The 18,526-nt window shown below is 36.9% G+C and overlaps 10 protein-coding genes across 10 annotated transcripts; 5 read left to right on the plus strand and 5 right to left on the minus strand.

The window, feature by feature from the left end:
• Positions 1-147: 147 nt before the first annotated feature.
• Positions 148-1,290, minus strand: FDP41_001989 (uncharacterized protein; the record flags this gene model as incomplete). The annotated part of the gene is made up of 2 exons (XM_044705133.1): positions 148-404; positions 456-1,290. The coding sequence occupies 2 exons, from the start codon at positions 1,288-1,290 to the stop codon at positions 148-150; spliced, it is 1,092 nt and encodes a 363-aa protein (XP_044563632.1).
• A 301-nt stretch (positions 1,291-1,591) lies between these two features.
• On the plus strand, positions 1,592-1,984 carry FDP41_001990 (uncharacterized protein; the record flags this gene model as incomplete). The annotated part of the gene is made up of 1 exon (XM_044705135.1): positions 1,592-1,984. The coding sequence occupies one exon, from the start codon at positions 1,592-1,594 to the stop codon at positions 1,982-1,984; it is 393 nt and encodes a 130-aa protein (XP_044563633.1).
• Positions 1,985-2,366: 382 nt separating this feature from the next.
• Positions 2,367-5,138, plus strand: FDP41_001991 (uncharacterized protein; the record flags this gene model as incomplete). The annotated part of the gene is made up of 1 exon (XM_044705136.1): positions 2,367-5,138. One exon carries the CDS (start codon positions 2,367-2,369, stop codon positions 5,136-5,138), a length of 2,772 nt encoding a protein of 923 aa, XP_044563634.1.
• Positions 5,139-5,731: 593 nt separating this feature from the next.
• On the plus strand, positions 5,732-8,132 carry FDP41_001992 (uncharacterized protein; the record flags this gene model as incomplete). Its single annotated transcript, XM_044705137.1, has 2 exons — positions 5,732-7,278; positions 7,466-8,132. The coding sequence occupies 2 exons, from the start codon at positions 5,732-5,734 to the stop codon at positions 8,130-8,132; spliced, it is 2,214 nt and encodes a 737-aa protein (XP_044563635.1).
• Positions 8,133-8,321: 189 nt separating this feature from the next.
• On the minus strand, positions 8,322-8,589 carry FDP41_001993 (uncharacterized protein; the record flags this gene model as incomplete). Its single annotated transcript, XM_044705138.1, has 2 exons — positions 8,322-8,526; positions 8,585-8,589. 2 exons carry the CDS (start codon positions 8,587-8,589, stop codon positions 8,322-8,324), a joined length of 210 nt encoding a protein of 69 aa, XP_044563636.1.
• A 73-nt stretch (positions 8,590-8,662) lies between these two features.
• Positions 8,663-9,268, minus strand: FDP41_001994 (uncharacterized protein; the record flags this gene model as incomplete). The annotated part of the gene is made up of 3 exons (XM_044705139.1): positions 8,663-8,781; positions 8,942-8,976; positions 9,114-9,268. The coding sequence occupies 3 exons, from the start codon at positions 9,266-9,268 to the stop codon at positions 8,663-8,665; spliced, it is 309 nt and encodes a 102-aa protein (XP_044563637.1).
• A 163-nt stretch (positions 9,269-9,431) lies between these two features.
• Positions 9,432-12,341, minus strand: FDP41_001995 (uncharacterized protein; the record flags this gene model as incomplete). The annotated part of the gene is made up of 1 exon (XM_044705140.1): positions 9,432-12,341. One exon carries the CDS (start codon positions 12,339-12,341, stop codon positions 9,432-9,434), a length of 2,910 nt encoding a protein of 969 aa, XP_044563638.1.
• Positions 12,342-12,473: 132 nt separating this feature from the next.
• Positions 12,474-13,781, minus strand: FDP41_001996 (uncharacterized protein; the record flags this gene model as incomplete). Its single annotated transcript, XM_044705141.1, has 1 exon — positions 12,474-13,781. The coding sequence occupies one exon, from the start codon at positions 13,779-13,781 to the stop codon at positions 12,474-12,476; it is 1,308 nt and encodes a 435-aa protein (XP_044563639.1).
• Positions 13,782-14,000: 219 nt separating this feature from the next.
• On the plus strand, positions 14,001-17,365 carry FDP41_001997 (uncharacterized protein; the record flags this gene model as incomplete). Its single annotated transcript, XM_044705142.1, has 3 exons — positions 14,001-16,649; positions 16,717-16,794; positions 16,871-17,365. The coding sequence occupies 3 exons, from the start codon at positions 14,001-14,003 to the stop codon at positions 17,363-17,365; spliced, it is 3,222 nt and encodes a 1,073-aa protein (XP_044563640.1).
• Positions 17,366-17,474: 109 nt separating this feature from the next.
• On the plus strand, positions 17,475-18,218 carry FDP41_001998 (uncharacterized protein; the record flags this gene model as incomplete). The annotated part of the gene is made up of 1 exon (XM_044705143.1): positions 17,475-18,218. One exon carries the CDS (start codon positions 17,475-17,477, stop codon positions 18,216-18,218), a length of 744 nt encoding a protein of 247 aa, XP_044563641.1.
• Positions 18,219-18,526: the final 308 nt, after the last annotated feature.

An 18,526-nucleotide genomic window follows, 5' to 3' on the forward strand; every position in this document is an offset into this window, starting at 1 on the left:
GTTGATCATTTTATGAAATGACTTTTGTGGAATGACAGACGAATTTCTTGTCGGTGATGCAGAAAATCTACATATTTAAATACCTAAACATTGCTATTAAAGAACCAAAATTCAGTCTGTTGGATGTTGTCATTACCCTAAACATGTTCAATGCATTCTCTTTGTGATCGTAATATCCAAATCCAACAATAAAGCTGTAGAATCAATTAATTTTTCCTTATTTTCAACTTTTTGAGTCAGATGTTGTAGAAGTACTTCGTCAATGTGGTGTAAACATGACATGTCCGGACCTGAAAACGATTTTCTGTAAATGAAAAGGTTGTCCAACACCTCTCTATTGAACAAGCTTCCGTAAAATAATGCATTCGAGGAGGGTTCAAATTGGTCCCTCATTACAAGTGATTCTAAAACAATTAATGGTTAGTTTGAAACATCCAATATGTCACACTACTCACCATTAACACCTCCAAACTGTTCTTGAGATGTAGAAGGACGGGAGGATCGATTTGGATCAACAACAATGTCGTCCTTCAATTTCTTTGTTGGTGTTGATTTCGTGGACTCTTTTTTTGCCCCTGGTGGTCTTCCTCTCCTTTTTTTTGAATTTGGATCGTCAAAGTTTGACATCCCAGAAGCTTTCAATGTTTCGTCTTTGAAAGTTTTTGTTTTACGGTTTGCACTTCTCGGAGTACTTTCTTTTTGTTGCTCTCCATTGCTCTTCTTTTGTTTTGAATTTCTTTTGATCTTTTGTTTTGAAGAGTTTTCTTCTTCTGACCTTCCTTCATTGTTTTTTTGTGGCGTTTTATAGGGAACTGGGATAATCATGGTTGAAGGAGGGCCAGGTGCACGGTCAGAGGTTGTATCATGAGCTGAATTTGTCGTTCGATTTTCAAAGGCTTGACTTGGAAGATCCATATCTGGGGGTGGTGGAGGAGGCGCTTGATTTCTGAACCCAGATGATGGAGATGTATGGCCCGAGGATGATGCAGAGGTGTTGATGAAAAATATGGATGATGAGCCTCCATTACTGATGAGTGCGTTTGCGCTTTCGCTCACAATATTTGTAAATTCCAAGAACGCTTTGGCATCTTCATCAATTTTTGGTTTTGGAGAAGTAAGAAGCTTGTCTTCAAGATCGTTCTGTTTGATATTTTGATCCACATCGGAACTTGAGGCATCCTCCTCTCCTTGGTGAGAGGGTGTTTGAGTACCTTCATCAAGCCTTAATTCGTCTTCGGTGTCAGAGTCTGTTATTTCATCATCGCGAGGCTTTTTCCCTTCCTTTGACATTTTTTTTTGTTTTTTTGAAGAAACTTTTTGTTATTGCAATTAATCGATGATTAAGGTCCGTTCCTTCACAAGAATTGAATTATTGTCGACTTCTCTTCAAACACTCACTTTCAGATCAAATACTAAAGGTAGTTAGGGAAATTTATTCGAATGTTATTTAAGACGAAAGTTTTGGCAAATGACCAGGAATAGAAATTATGGAGCAATGGTCCTAATTAAGCTTTTGACGGCCACGCAGACTTAAAAAAAACCATCGAAGATCTTGTTATTAATTTTATTGTTTCATTCTTCTTAATAATCCATGATCAGAAAATACAGAATTTGCACGGGTTTGAATGCATCTCTTTTCAAATACAACCCATCTTTAATTTTGGCTCGATCTTTAACGGTTTACACCTCCCATAAATTCTATTCGCTCAATCCTCGAGTGGTGGAGCCTTCCGTGGATGATACCTCCGTTTATGAAAAGATGAAATACAACCCACAAGAAGAGGCCAAACAGGCTCGATCGGACATGACTGGGGACAGTGAACAGGAAAAGATTCCTCCACAAGTAGGAATTGATGATGAAAATTTGAAACAAGCCATGAAATATGAACACGAACATCCTTCTCATAAATCACACAAGCATCGAAGAGATGAAAAGTCAACACATCAACAGCAATCAAAAGATATAAGCATTTCAGAAGAATAGAATGGACTTCATTCAGAATCGGAATTAAGAACATTTTGCTTCACTTGTACTTGATCAGCACCTAATGTTATTAAGGATAAGAACAACCTGTCACAATATAATAATTATACATATTTGATAATTGTAATAATTAAAAGAATTGAATCATCTCAACTCAAACCCAAATATGAACTTCAAAATTTACGATGTTCATTGATGAAAACTATTAATATTTTGCCAAGAAGCAAAAGTTCATCCTGATCCATCTCTCCATTTTCAGCCAGCACGCCCTGCATTTACAGTAAAATTCCTCCAAAAAAATAGTCTTTAGGAGTGTGTCTTGATTTTGTTTGGTTTCGGCCTTTAAACTGCTCGCGAAATCGCTCATCTTTGAAACAAGCAAATGTATCCATATCAACCTCATCATGGCATGTCTCATCCATATGCCTCTCCTCAAGAGATTCCAAACCCCTATCAAGGCTTATCTCACCATGAACAGCAACATCAACAAGTTTTGATGATGCAACAACAACAACAATTGGCTCCGGGTCAGGTCGTTGTTGTTCAAACAACCACCACCACTTATCATCAACAACCTGTTTATCCTATGCCATATGGAGCCATGTATTCTGATCAATTCTCCATGATGATGAATCAAAGCTATGAACCTCCTCAGTCATTGGACCAATTGCCTTTCTTTAGCTCTGTTTCATCATCAGTTCAGGATAAAAAGACAGAGGTTGAACCGGTGTTGTTTAACTTTGACAATCTCGTGGTTGATGCGCTAATTCCTAATTATTTACCAGCGTACTGCTTGCAGCAGAAGCAGAATACTGAGAACAACACAGTTGTAAATAACACAAATGTCAACAACACAAATAATTCAACACTTGTGGACAACCTAACCACTACAAAGGTTCAAAACAACTCTGTCAATTTCAATCCAGTCAACACAATTTCTAAACAATCTATTACTAATGTTATTGAGAATAACAATGTCACAATCAACAACACTAAAAATGTCACTAACCAAGTCACAAATATCACCAACGTCACCAGTAAGGTTGTTCCAAGCACTCCAACAGTTTCTGTAAATACTTTAACAAACACAGACACTCAGAAAAAAGCAGTAACTTGCGAAGTCGTCAAAAAGGTAGTTAATAACTCAACCACCAATACATTGGTTGAAACAAAGGATGTCAAAAAGGACGACAAGGTAGTTAATAACACTTCCACTGTTGTTAAAACAATTAAGGATGTCAAGAATATCTCTACCACCAACACGTTGGTTGAAAATAAGGACATCAATCACCATGTAACGATCAACAATTCAAAGACTGTTGAAACAAATATCATCGCCACCAACAATGCTTCTCCGGTTACAACAACAACCCACACAAGCACATCAGTTCCAAAACCAACTAAGGAGGTAGTTTCTCAAAAAACAACGTCTGAGTTAAACACTACTTCCAGTTCTGTGGTCAACACATCTACCAACATTTCCACTTCTGAAGTTACCATCTCAAACATTAGTACTAATGTTGTAAACAACATTAACAACATAACAAACGTGGTGAACAACGTTGTCAAAAATTCGGTTGTGAACAATGAGATTGATAAGACTACCAGCATAAACAATATCAATTCTCAAACAAAGGATATCCAAAATCAATCGGGCACAACACAAGAGACTGTCATGAACTCTGTTAAGGTTGAAAATACAAAGAATATTTTCGTCACCAACAATATTAGCAACACCACCAATAACACGACCGTGAATAATATTACAAACACGTGCGTGGATACCAAAAATGTAACAGCTCAGCAGAACGATTGTTCTAAACCTCAAAGAAAGTGGGTGATTGAAACAACGATTGAGAATTTCAAAAATAATTTCTCCCATCTATCAGGTGTTTCTCCGTTATATTTATCAACCTTGTCAACCCTTGAGAAATACCAAAGTACTCTAAGAAAAACCTTGGAGATGGCGACTGGTGAAAATGTCGAAAAGTTTACCGCTCTAGCGATTCAATGTGACAATGAATTTGAAAAGAGTATGGGTTGGTTGGAAAGAACAATTGTCATGCTTGAAAGAGAAAAAGTTGCTTTCATGAACTGGACTGAAAACAAAAATTTGCCAAACTTTTTGAATATGACTGTAGAGCAATTGATCGAACAATGCAAAAAATTACCTTCACATCCGAAATTTGATGAGTCCGTGAAAACCTTAATCGATTATTTCCAAAGATATGGCAAGTTAGTACAATATTTGGTCCTTCTCCGTTACTATTACACTTCCATTCACAAGAAATATGATCCTCCAAAAATAGTGTTGGCCAGAACTGAAAAGTGTTCGGTCTCCAAAATGTACAATGATAATGACTTTGACCATACTTGGGACGCCCTAAAATCCAGCGTTTCATATTGGCTGAGACCATGTCAGTTCAGTGACAAGCCTGTGCTATTCGAAAATGACACCCTTGATGTGAATCGAATCCGAAAAGGTCTCATCAACAATGCCTATTTCATTTCTGCAGTAATCGCGGCTGGCCAAAAGAGCCCTGAAGCCATCAAGCGAAGATTTGTGGAAGATGATTTCGTTGGTGGGCGTCACACAGTGAAGCTATTCAATAGCCAAAACCGTGAGAAATTTGTTACTGTCGATGATTGTTTCCCAATTGAATACTTGGGAAAACCCATTGCAACAAGCTCTTCAGTTCCAAACGAGTTTTGGCCACACATCTTGGAGAAAGCTTACGCAAAGATGCTTGGAGGTTATCACTTGTATTGTCATGGAGGAAATCCAGGCTCAGTGCTTCAAGCAGTTTTTGGCTGCAAGGAGTCCATCAAGCTTAGTCTTGGAAAAAGCGCAAACGCTAATGAAATTTGGCCGAAATTGCAGGAAGAGCATAACAAAGGAAGCATTATGATGGTATACACCAATTCCGGTTATAATGAAAATACTGAAAATGATTGTCACGCCTATGTCGTACAACAAGTTATCGAGATTAAGGATAACTCAAACGTGGTTCACCGTTTGATCAAGCTATTCAACCCTTGGGGCTTGGCTTACTCTTCCAATAGTGCAGGAGAATCAGCTCTTGAGAAGGCATACGCATTAATGGAGTGGAAAGGTCGGTACAGTGATGGTGACTCAAATTGGAATGATTTTTGATTAAGAACCTTAACATTGAGAGTAAGAATGACGGAGTTTTTTGGATGTGCTCTGAAGATTTTTGTTCTCATTGGTCACACCTAATTGCTGCTCAATTACCAGTCCAAGAGCAATAACACGTCACAAAGAAGCAACCTACTTTGATGGGAAGATGAGATTCTTTCGTCTGATTGACATTAAGTTTTTGCTAAAAATAGGATGATCTCTCATAAAAAGTCTTTACGTCTCACTTCTTGAGGAGTTGCTATTGACCAAACTACAACAACAGTTTGGACGTTTGGTGGTTCTTGCATGAATTATTGTTGTTGGAATCGGAAAGTATTTCCAACGAGCTTGCTGCATTGCAACGTTCACCATCATTCCCCTTCAATCTGTGATACATTGACTTCGTTTTACACATCTTTTTGTATACAACCTAATTTTTCAAATAACTCTAATCTCTTACAATTATCTTCCGATCCTTTTCCTTGTAAATTTAAAACTCCTAGTTGTGAACACACTTTTGCAAAATCACCACCTCCGCCTCTCGCCTTGTCCAATCATTTGATCAAACACAAAAATTGCTTCAACCACAACAAGAACAACAACCACAAATGCCAGCCGTTCTCTCTAAACCTTCCTCCTCCTCTCCATCCTTTCTTGAAACATCATCATCGAGGACATTCGCCACCACTTCCTTTCCAAAATTAATTCTCGATTGGTATGATTTTGCATTCAAGAAACATTACAAAACAACAAAATATTCTCTGATTGCATTGGCCTTGTCACTCGCTGCCTTCGTATTCGGGAGTGGATTCAAAATATATCGTACCATCAAACAATCAAGAAAACGATCACTATCCTCCCTTCATTCCACTGCAGTGGCACATGATTCCAAACCATCTGCAGAAAAACCAAAATCAGTCGAATCTGCCTCAACGTTCATTACATCCTTTGTCACCAAAGTTTACAAATTGTGTGTGATTGCATTTACAAAGAAACCCACAACACTTCAGACGGATGAGTTTTCTGGAAAAGTGTTGGCCATGTCTGCCTTATTGGTTGCATTAATTATTGTCCAGTCACTTGTCACAAGAAATACAAACATTGTGAGTGGTGACATGATGGAGTATTTAGTAGCTCAAAAGAAGAGTCACTTCTTTTACAGTGTGGTAAAATTCTCCTTACTCTTAGTGATTCAATCCATGATTGGTCCTTCTGTGAAATATCTTGTCGAATTACTTGCCTTATATATGAGAAGAAATTTAACCATGCATGTTCATGACAAGTACTTTTCAAATATGGCCTATTATAAGGTTAATAATTTGGATAAGCGTGTTGGAGCAGCAGATCAAAGAATTACTCAAGATATTGATGTGTTTTGTAATCGATTAGCAGAATTATTCACAGACATGCTTCATCCAACCTTTGAATTAATCTTGTACTCGATTGAATTGGTGAGATTACTTGGCCCCTATGCTTTAATGAGTGTGGTCTTGTATTTGAGTATTGCAATTTTTATCTTGTCCAAAGTTTCTCCAAATTTCACAAAAATTAGTGCACAAGTTCAGAACATGGAAGGTAATTTTAGAGCCATGCATAATCGAACAAGTGTCTTTTCAGAGTTAATTGCCTTCTATGGAGGAGAAAATACTGAAAGATCTAAAATTGAAAATTATTTTGAAACACTCACTCAATATTCAAGTTATGTCATTGGAAGAAACTTTTCATTTGGTGTTGTGAATGATTTTTTCACCAAATATTTTCCACACAGTTTCACCACACTCATTATTGGATTACCTGTCTTCTTTGGTCGTCTCAGATATTTAAAAGGAGATGCTCTGATGGGTAAATTGAGATATATCATTGCTGTCATAACTTTGGAATTTTATGCATTGGGTAATGTGATTGAACTTTTTAGAAAATTATTGAGATTAGGTGGAATGGCTCAACGCGTGGCCACATTGTACACAGTTCTGAATGAAATCAAGCATGGAAATTCCAAAAACATTAATTTCCAAAAGCATCATGATGGAGAAATTATTGAAGCAGATGAAATTCGTTTTGATAAGGTCACTATTAAGACTCCAGATAATATCAAACTTGCTCGTAATCTATCCTTTCATGTTGGAAAGAATGAACATATTGTCATTTCTGGATCGTAAGTAGTATTATTTATGGGATCTCTTTAATTATAATATGATTGGATCACACTCCATCCTAAACTACTTGTTCATGAACTATCATACTCCACTTTCAATATTACTTGTGTGACAATACCCCACTTTCAATATTGCTTGTGTGTGCCAATTGGCACTCTTTGTTACATTCCATAATAATTATTACAGAAATGGAAGTGGTAAATCTTCTCTCTTCAGAGTCCTTGGTGCATTGTGGCCTCTTCACAATGGAATTATTTACAAACCACAAGCGAAAGGTTCTCATGCCCGTGGTCTCCACAATGACATTTTCTATCTTCCTCAAAAACCTTACAACATTAAGGGATCTTTACGCAGTCAAATTATTTATCCAGATTCCACTTTGAAGGAAGGATGGACAGATGGAAGACTTGAGGAATTACTCAATGATTTTGGCATTGGTTATCTCTGTAAAAGAAGTTCAAAAGGTTTCGATTATGTACATGATTGGGATTCATTATCACGTGGAGAACAACAAAAACTTGCCATGGTTCGATTGTTTTATCACAAACCTCGATATGCAATTTTGGATGAATGCACTTCATGTATCACTGCAGAGGATGAAGATCGTCTCTATCGAAAATGTACCAAAAATGAAATTACTTGTATTACCATTTCACATCGACCAGCTCTTGAGAAGTATCACACACAACGATTGGTTTTTAATGGAAAAGGAGGTTGGGTGTGGCAAAAGATTAAGCATGGAGGTGAGATTGGTGTCGTCGATGAAGAATCTTCTTCATCAGAAATTACAGAACCAATCTATGAGTTGAAAGGAATGGATTTATCGATTCGTGACGATATTAAGGATGAATAATTTAACCTTCATTGTAACATCAAGACATTTGTGTGAGTGAGTGGGTGAGTAACAACAAGAACAGAATGAAACCAGTATCTCAACCTTGTGTCTACTTTCTAGTCACCATAACAATTATTGAACTACTGCCTATAAAAATTAATTATCAACAAATTGAATGCTCCAACACCATTCTCATTCATGGATTTACTATTCATTAAATTTCAAAGCATTATCTTTCAACTCTGGAAACACTGCAAATACTTTTGCTAGAATATAATCCCCATATCGAATTGGAGGAAACTTCTTTTTATCCTCTTCATGAATTGCCAATTCTTCCAAAGGAGTGACAATAGTCTCAAAATTTGGATCCAAAAAGAATGTATCACCTAATCCTAAACTTTCTCCAATAGCTCTTCAATCATTTCAACAAATTGTTGGTGTTCACATGTATCATTAAAAAAAACACTTACGACATGATGACATGTCCTAATTCAGTCAACGCATCCAAATAGTTCAAAACTGTTGATTTAAATTCAGGAAAATCATTTTCATCTGGCCATTGATTTAAACCATGCATTGGTAAACCCTTTCACAGCAGGATGATCATCATTCAACTCTGCACTAAAATAATAGCCTTCTTTCCAATCTTTCTTTCCATAGGTCAATTCTATTTGAATTTCATTGAATTCATTAAATTTAGAATTCACATGAAAAATTCAAAAAGGGGTTATTTTGCAGAAAAGTTTATCAAAAAATTAATGAAAAATAATTTTCATATTATGGAATGCATGTTCACAACGAGTTGTTCATGATCATCCATCACCTACCTCCACCCAATTCAAAAAATCCTCTATACACTCGACTGTTTTTCATGTGAAATCTATTTTTATATTCCAAAGGTCTTGCAAAAAACTCTCTTCCTTGTCTCATCAAAGCATCCACCAATTCCTGACTGACATCACCTATTTAGTGATATAGAAAAAACCATAACGTTCACACGTGAGTCCAATCTCTCGAATCACTTGTTGATAGGATTCATCATCTTTATGAGCTGGATCTTTGTGTAAAAGTGGAGAAATGTCAATGACAGGAAGTGTGATTGGTTGTTGTTGTTGGGAAGAATTAGAATGAGCAATCGTGTTGGTGGAGATCATGATGTGTTGATTTTTTTGATTGTAATTTCTAGAAGAAAAGTACCGATCGATGAATTTGTTTGTGTGAAATCGTTTGTGTGAAAATGTTGAATGATAGACTTTGAATTTCCATGAAAAGGTTGTTGTTGTGAAAAAGATTCTGCGTGTATTGGAGAATTTTATTTTAAAGTTCAAAGAATATATTCTTAATCTTGTTGTTTTCAACTAGTTTGTGCTTAGCTTCCAGTGAATCAAATTCTACATAGATGGTGTCCAATGAATTGCATTGTGAAAGTTTTTTGACATAATGCAATGCAATGGTGTGTGAACGAACAAGTCCAAGATGAATTTCTCTCAATTTTGGAAGTTTGTGAATTTGATCTAACATGTTCATTTCACCAAAGGTTCTAATTCTTAAATTGAGAGTTTGTAAATTGGAGGCTGGAGATGAAAAGTGAGCACACAAATGATTGATACCTTTCACAGTCACGCTTGTTTTTTCCAATGTTAATTCTTCCAAGTTTGGATGAGTTTGTTCTGAAAGTAATTGAATGACACTATCATCAACATTGTGATTACAATCCAATCGTAAAATTCTTAATTGTCTGCATGAGTTGACAATTTGTTTGTAATCTTCTGTAGAAACTGGAACCACAGGATAATAAACAGGTTGGAAGGCAGTGACTGGACCTTCAGATTTCAAAATTTGAGTATAAGGGAATGAAGTTTTGGATAAATCTAAAACTTGTAATTGGGAGGCAATCATTGAGCTACCGATCGATGACAAGTTAATACTGTCAGTGGTTCCTCTAATCATGAGATGATTGATCGAGTGTTGAGTCTTTGCTAAAATTGCTACATTTTGTGTAGTAATAGTTCTGCAGTGATTAATCATCAATGTTGTAATGGACTTGTTCTTGGTGAAAGCTTCCAAGAATCCATCATTGACATTATGTAAATTGATCAATTCCAAATGTGTCAACGCACTGGCATTGGCTTCAACCAATCCATACAATCCATTTTGAATGGCTTGACAGTTTTGAAGAACTAATTTCTGAATGGTTGAATGACCGTAAAGTTGTTTCAAGTTCTGATCGTTGCAAACTTCACAGTTTGAAATGACCAAATGTTTCAAGGAATTATTTGCAGCAATGGCCTTAAATGTTGACTCATCAAAATTTGAACCAGGAACATCTAACAGGTTCAAATGTGGAAGTACACCCTTTGCCAATAGTTGATTGGTAGCCTTTGGATCCCATTTACCCATTCTGAAAGTTATTCTTTGCAAGTTCTTGCAATGTTGTACAACTTCTAAGAGGCCACTCTCGTTAAAAACACGAGATGGAGGAATTTGTGACATATTCACATCCTTTTGTACCTTAGTATCTAAAAATACAGTTCCAGAAACGGTCAAATCCACAAGGTTGTTGCACTTTTTGGCAAGTAAGGAACATGTTTCATTACTAAAGTTTTCAAAATAATCCATCTTCTTCCAAGAAAGCTGTCCGTCAAATGTTCCTTCCCGAACTTGCTGTGGTAAAAGTCTCCAATCAATGCAACTTCTGTGAATATTCTGAACACTCTTGAAAAATAATTCTCTTCGCATGAATTGTTCCATTCCATAGGTTGGAACACGTGAAAGTGAAATTAAATGTGGTACAGTGCTCAACAAATCAATCACAATATGTTGCTCCGAGTTGTGACTCATGGTGGACAAGGAAAGTGTTGGAAATACAAGTCCAACATCTCTCTTTTCTGTGACATTTTCTTTCTTTGAATCTTTGAAAGTACTTTGTGTGGAATGAGTAGTGGAGTTATTGCTTGAACTCTTTTTTGCTCCATACAAATTCTTAATAAGAGATGAAATGAAAAACATTTTTCTCAATTGGTACAAGTACATTTGCACTTCCTCAATGGTATTAATGTCAAAGTCCGATTGGAAATCATTGTCTCTCATGCCCTGAACTGCATGATGATACTCATCGTAGTATTCGGCAGTGTGATCTGATGGTGGAGAAAAGATATTCGTTGTTGCTGTTGTGGGTGTAGAGAAGAGAGATGATTTTGGACTATCTGTGGTTGTGGATTGAAACTTTTGAACAGAAAGTGGAGATTGGAGTAAATTTGAGCTTGATCCAGATCGGGTAACAGGAAGATTACCATTCGAAGGAGATTTAGAAAATGTTCGACCTTGTTGTTGTTGTTCAGTTCTTCTTTGTGAATTAATGGACGTGATCATGGCTTTCAAACTCTTTCCATAAATATCCAATCGATTCACAAGTCCTTGTTCTTTGAACAATCTCATTTGGTAATCGAAAGGTGTGTCGATATTCACCAAGTTCACTAATCTTTGATCCATATGTTTAGTCGACAAAATGTGACATCTTTGATCTGTTGTGACAGGTCTTTCAAATAAATAATCAAATTCAGATTTTTCTCTCAAATGTTCTGCATTGTAAATGGATTCAATACTCAAATCTTTCTTTGCACTTGGAATTAACAAATCCGGTAAATGAGTGGATGGATAAATCATGTAGTGATCCATTAATTGACCAACATTTTGCAATGGTTGAATACCACCACTCAACGCAGAATATTCAGAATGCTTATACACAGGTTGACCACAAATCATATCCATTGGCAACTGACAGGCAATGGGCAAGACCACATTTCTAAAAACTGAAAAATCATAAAACTGTAAAACATGTCTCACACATTTCAAGTCCAATTTTTTCAAATGTTCTGACAAGGCAAGATCCGCTCGTGTCAAATGTAAATGATGAAGTGTGAAATTTTGATCTTGCAATCGAGAGAACAATAAACCAAGTTTGTTTGCTCGTGGAGGTGGAGGAGTTGAATGATTGGTGGTGAGAACATTTGTCATGACAGGTGAAGTGGTCGTTGTTGTCGTTGTTGTCGTAGGAGAGGTATCTGATGATGATGTATCTGATGATGTATTTGATTTTGTTGTTGTAGTCGTAATTGATTGATTGCAATTGTTGTTTAGGAGATTATTGGAGAGTGTTCGGGTACCTCTTGGAGGAGGAGGAGGTTGATCAGAGTTGTTGTTGTTGTTGTTGTTTGCGATGACCATCTTTCGAGTATAAAAGTAGTGCTGGTTTGGAGTGACTTTGCAGATGCGAAGTGCAGAAAATTTTTTAAAGGATGAGCGATGACATTTGACTGGTCTGAAATTTTCACAACAATAAATTTTTGCTGATCTTTTTTATCTAATCACTACAACACGATGATTAACACAATCTACAACAAATAAATCACCTGTTGAAAAATCCAAGGCCAATCCAATGGGATAATTAAATTCAATCGTTGGTAATGTTGGTGAAAATGTCATTGAGGCCAAATCCTCATGATTGTTATTATTGTCGAGTCTAAAAGAAGAGTCCACAATTCTTCTTGAAGGTATTTCTTCATAAATGTATCGATTGGTTCCAATTCCATCCTTAAATTTACATTGTTTTGCAATGGAATAGTGTGGAGTTGTGGCGCTACTGCTGGTGCTGTGTGAAAAAGATAATTTTGGCTTTGAGAAAATTTTCACAGCATGATTTCCACTGTCTGAAACAATTAAATGATTGCCATCAATGAGCACGTGATATGGATTTTTGAGGAAGGATTGAGTGAGAGAGAGTTGAGAAGAGGAAAGAGTTTTCACATTGGAAATGGCATCTCCAATATAATTTCCTTCACCATCAAACATTTTCACAGAATGACTTTTGGAATCAACCACATAAATAAGTGTGTATAATATGGAGGGAGATTCTGAAGGAAGAGTGGTCGAGATGGGTGACTCTATCGATGTCGTTATGGTGTGATGTGGATGAATGAATTGTTGTTGTGCTTGTTCATCGAAATGGATATGATGATAAAAATGTTCAATGGCAATTCCAAATGGTCCATTCAATGATTGAGTGGTCTCAGAGCTAGTCGAGGAAATGACATCCATCACTTGAAGATGTTGTCCAAAACTCGAAATAAATTCTCCATTTTGCAAATTAAAAATTTGAATTCTGTTGTTACCATAATCTGTGACGTAGAGTCTCCTCGTTTTGTAATCGATACACATTCCTGTAGGTCGATCAAAATATCCATTTTCCGAACCAACACCTTTTCCTATTTTTTGTAATAATTTTCCAGACTCGATATCAAATCTCTTCACCACATGTTCCATGCAATCCGAAACCAAAAATGTTTTTCTAAATTCCACAATTTCGGAACCATTTTGTGAATGAAACACCTCTCGATCCACACACAATCCATGTGGGTGCATGACATTTTCAATGTGATTGACGAGCTCTCCACTCGGTAACTTTAAAATTAACACTCGGTTATTGGTGTAGTCGGCAACGAGAAGAAGTTTTTCATTCTCGTTCGAAGAAATACACAGAGCACAATCAAATGGATTCATCACTTGATTCTGGAGAGGATTGGTTCCTTTTGTGAGATAACTGGTGATGAGTTTGTGTTTGTTTTGAAAGGCATGTCGAAGAATAATGGCTGATGTGGATGTTGGCATTTTTTTTGTTCCTTTTCGGGATGTTGTTGACGGCATTCATTGGCATGAGACTTTTGAAAGATGTCTTTGTAGGTACTTGAATATTTTACGAATTTTCATCTTGAGCACATTTCTCTTAATAATAACTTGTTGTTTAATAATGATCTTGTGATTATTGTTGAACCGTTGACATGTTGTTGGCTTCTCCTTTTTCAAGTTCACATTTCATCATCCAAAAAAATGCTTTCACTGCACAACAAGGCAAAATCAAAGGGTGTGGGTGGTAATAGTGGCCACAACTCGGACCAACAGGCTTTGCCTCAGATCGGATCGATGGCCTCTTTTTCTGAATTATTTCAAAATCCTCATCTATTTCATCAGGCATCCTCTCCAAATCAGATCCATGTTTATGAAGGAGTCCATCCTGAAAAACTATTCGGAGGAAAGAACTCACCCCAGATGAAGTGGATGGCCCGCGAGTTGAATGAATGGATGTTCAGTTATCATCAACAGCAACCACAACCGAATGCCATGTTCTCACCGAATGAATTGGCACTCAAACAAGTTGAATTTGGAGTGCGATCATTTGTTTTTACGCAAGTGATTTCAACAGATTCATCTTTGTCAGCTCAGAAAGAGTCCTGGAAGAAAGATGTCGAAAAATATACTGGCGAGTCTTCACACTTTGTTCACAATATTCCATTGCAAGGTTCCTATGTGAGATCTTCTGATGGCGGTTTGACCCAAACATTGTATATAGCTACTCTTCCTTTTATTGATAGGACTAATGCTCCATTATTGAATAACCGTGTCAATTTGCTCAGAGATTGGTATTTAGGAAAGAACCAAAAACAAAGCACCTTTACAGTCAAGTCACTCGAAGAAATTATTGAGAATGATGACTTTTTATCTGATTTAGGATCCCAAACAAATCTGAACTTTATTTCTAACTTATTTTATGAAATATCATATTGTATCAAAGAGTTACATGACCAGTGTTCCATTACACACAATAGTATTCTACCAAAGAATATTATATGCTTTCAACAAGGAGAATCATTCCATTTCTTAATTCACCCACCATCGTTTGGTCTGGCTTCCATGATTGACAACCTCAATGACGACCATGTGACATATTTCTCACCACAAGTATTCTCTAGATTTGAGAATGGTGAAGCAGTTTTTACATTTGATAACGATTTGCACATGTTGGGAACCTTGATTCTCAGAATTTTATTAGGGGAAGAATTTGATGCCAAACAACTTGATGCTGATGATTGGGATAATGAATCCAACAATTTGATTAATTCCATTTCATCTCGTGTGGCAAATTGTGATGAAAAAGAAATCATTATTTTCAAGAATTTAGCTACCTTAGCTGTGCAATGTGTCAATCCAGACAATACGAAACGACCAACGATTATTCAATTTTGTAGGGTTATTAACGAAAATCTTGGATATTTTTATCAAATCCCTCCACAACCTGTTTATGACGAAATTCTAGTTCAGTTCGGTCACGACAAAGACTCTGATCTTTCTCTGAGTGCTTCCTTTGATGATGAAGAAGAAGCTAGTTTTGTGGAGAGTAGAGTAATGGAAGAAGAGCAAAAACGATCGGTTTTGAAGAAAAAAACTAAACAAAATGAGGAACTTCTACCTTTGGCAAGAAGTTCCTCACTCTCGAAAGGACTAGGTAGAAAAGACAGCCGTGGCGGAAGTACTGGAGGCATGAGGAAAGAAAAGAGTCAATTCGATGCAAAACCAAAAGCTTCTCCAAGTAGAAACTTGGCGAGTTCCATTTCTTCATCAAGAGCTCCACCGGCCATGAAACAAGATCTCTCAGGTTTTGAAGATTTTTCATCGAAGGAATCTGCACCTTCTGTTCAACAAGAACTGATAGAGGGGATGGCTGATGATGCATTCGTTCCAGCAAGTGACAAGATGCATGATTCCATCATACAGTTATCACCTCAAATTTCTCAGCAACAACAAGTCATACCTTCTCCTCCACCACAATCACACCTATTTGCTACAAGTCAAGTCATTTCATCATACCCACCTCCTCCTCCATTGTCAGTAGCCTCCAGTAGCTCCAGTAGTGTCGTGCCAACTGGTACTACCTTTCCTGCGCAAGCCACTTCTGATACCTCATTAAATTTCAGCACCAATACGAGGAGCCGAAGACTTGCACGTGACGATTCTTATGGCGCTACAGAAAACGAAAAGAAAGAACTGCATGACAGTACAAAAGAAAGAATAGATGAAATTGTGATGAAGCAAAAAGAAATATTGGAAAAAAGTTCTTGGCGTTTAGAAGAACAACTTGATGAAAGATGTGATGACATACATTACGAAGCTAAGAGTTTTTCCAAAAAGTCCAAATCGTTTCATTTTGATTTTTCGTCAGCTCTTTCCTCCTTTTTCAGAAATATCGGAGAATTTTTCCGAAGCTTCTCTTATCGAAGAAAGGATAGTGGAACAACACAACCTCTGTCTGCAGATAAAATTCCTTTGCCACAGCCAGAGAAACCAATAACTATTTCAGTGGATACAACCAAGAAGGATCAATATTCAATAGTGAAACGATTGAACGATGGAGCATCTGCCATTATTTTGCAAGTGAAGCAAAAAGATACAGACCAGTTATATGTGATGAAACGTTTTAGAGAAGGTGTTGATACAGATTATCATAGAGAAGTGGAGTGCTTAAAAGCATTCTCTCACAACAATATTGTACAATATGTGGACGATTTCTCATATTCTGAAATTGTAGATGATAAGCAAGTAGTGACCTATGTTGTCATTATGGAGTTCTGTACCTTTGGAGATTTATTTAAGCAGACCATGAGTTTTGCACAGGGTGGCAAACAACGATTAATGAGACCAATGGTAAGTCAACATTTTTTTGAAATTTTCAAAGTTCGTATTCTCACCATATGCTGTTGTAATGACACAGAGAATGTTAAAGTTCACACTTCAACTATTTTCTGCTCTTGAACATGTGCATATGAAAGGTTATGTGCATTGTGATGTGGTAAGTAGCATTCCAAGATCTGTTTTTTTGGTTAACACCACTACTGAATATTACGTAATATGTGTGGAATTTCTAGAAACCACAAAACATATTCTTGGCCAAGGACGGAACACTCAAGCTTGGAGATTATGGTTTTGCTGTTAAGGAAGGATCTGTTGTTTGTGGCGGTACTTTGCATTATTTACCTCCTGAACAACAGGAAGGACAACCCTCTTCGTGCAAGATGGACATTTATTCTGCGGCATGTTCTCTCTTTGAAGTTCTCTCCAAGAAGAAAGTGAGCTTGAAATCAAAACAAGGAGCCCCTCTAAACTTTGAGAACATTTGGGATCAACATTTGAAGAGTAATCCTCATTTTCACAGAAAGAGAAGCAATCCTCATGCGATTGGCCTTTTTAATGTTTTACAGAGTTGTCTTGAGCCAGAAGCTTCAAAACGTCCAACTGCTGCAGAAGTGGTGAAACAGGTCACCGAAATTTACAAAAATTACTCAGCAACCCTATTGCAAAAAAGGCACAGAGGAAACATGGTTCGAAAATCTTTGAAAAGACGACTGAATGTTGTCAACTAACTGAATCTCAGCACATATCTGATCAGGATCATCACGTTCATCGGAATTGCGCATATCTGTTATGATCTCAAAGGATCGTTGCGCACTAGTTTACAAAAAAATAGAACACATGTCTCACCAACAACAACACACTCAACAACTTGCAGAGACTTTTGACCTTGCCCGAAAGTGGTACGAAGAATCGAGATCTTCCACTGCACCTCATCATGGATGGACCAAGTACAAAACCACTGACGAAGGAGCACATTATTGGGTGAACAAGGACAAACATGATTATTGGGTATTTCAAGGAGAAATGTCGAATGTCACTGTTTCAAAAAGCGTTGCTTCCTCTCCTCGAGACATTATCCACTATTTGGAGTTGGAAGAGAAGAGGTTGTTGTGGGATGAAGAGCTTGTGAAGAGTGAACGCATTCCTTTCGGATCTTCATCATCGAGCGTGTCATCAATTCATGATGAAGAAGACTTTGGAGCTTTCTATCGAGTATTCAGCTCAGGATCAAGATTAATATCCAATCGAGAGTTCGTCATTTTGAGAAATATTTACAAAGATCCAACACATCAGGATAATGTTTTATGGCTCGTGACAAAATCGGGATATGAAGTACCTGGCTACGAGCATGACAAGGCTCCCAAGAATTCATTCAATGTTCGTGGAGTGGTTCATTTGACAGCTTGGAGAATTGAACTTGTAAAAACAGAAGGAGAGAATGCATATTTCAATCTCTTCATCATGACTCACTCAGAGCCAGGTGGATGGGTAAAACCTTCCATGTATAATAACGGAGTTGGTGATCGGCCATGTGCTACTGTGTTGAGATTGGTCAAGCATTTGAAAGGTTTATCCAAATAAAAAAGGAAACGGAACAACAACGTTTATAATAACTGAATAGTATACATGCATACATCTCGTGAAAGGTTTGTTCATTTAGTATTCGTATATTACCTTTCATTTAATCAACACACATTTTCTCCAACATTCTCTTCTTCCAATTTGGATATTGCGAAATTTGAAAAATTGTCATCATTTCTTGAATCGAATCATGATCATCACTCTGTGTTGCATCTAAATTCTCTCTCGATTCGTCTTTGCCAAGGTCGATGATGTATTAATACCTTTGTCCATCATTGCCGGTCAAGAAATTAGAGATACAATGTCGA

Source organism: Naegleria fowleri, assembly GCF_008403515.1.
Source record: "Naegleria fowleri strain ATCC 30894 chromosome Unknown tig28, whole genome shotgun sequence".
Classification (NCBI taxonomy): Eukaryota; Heterolobosea; class Eutetramitea; order Acrasida; family Naegleriidae; genus Naegleria; species Naegleria fowleri.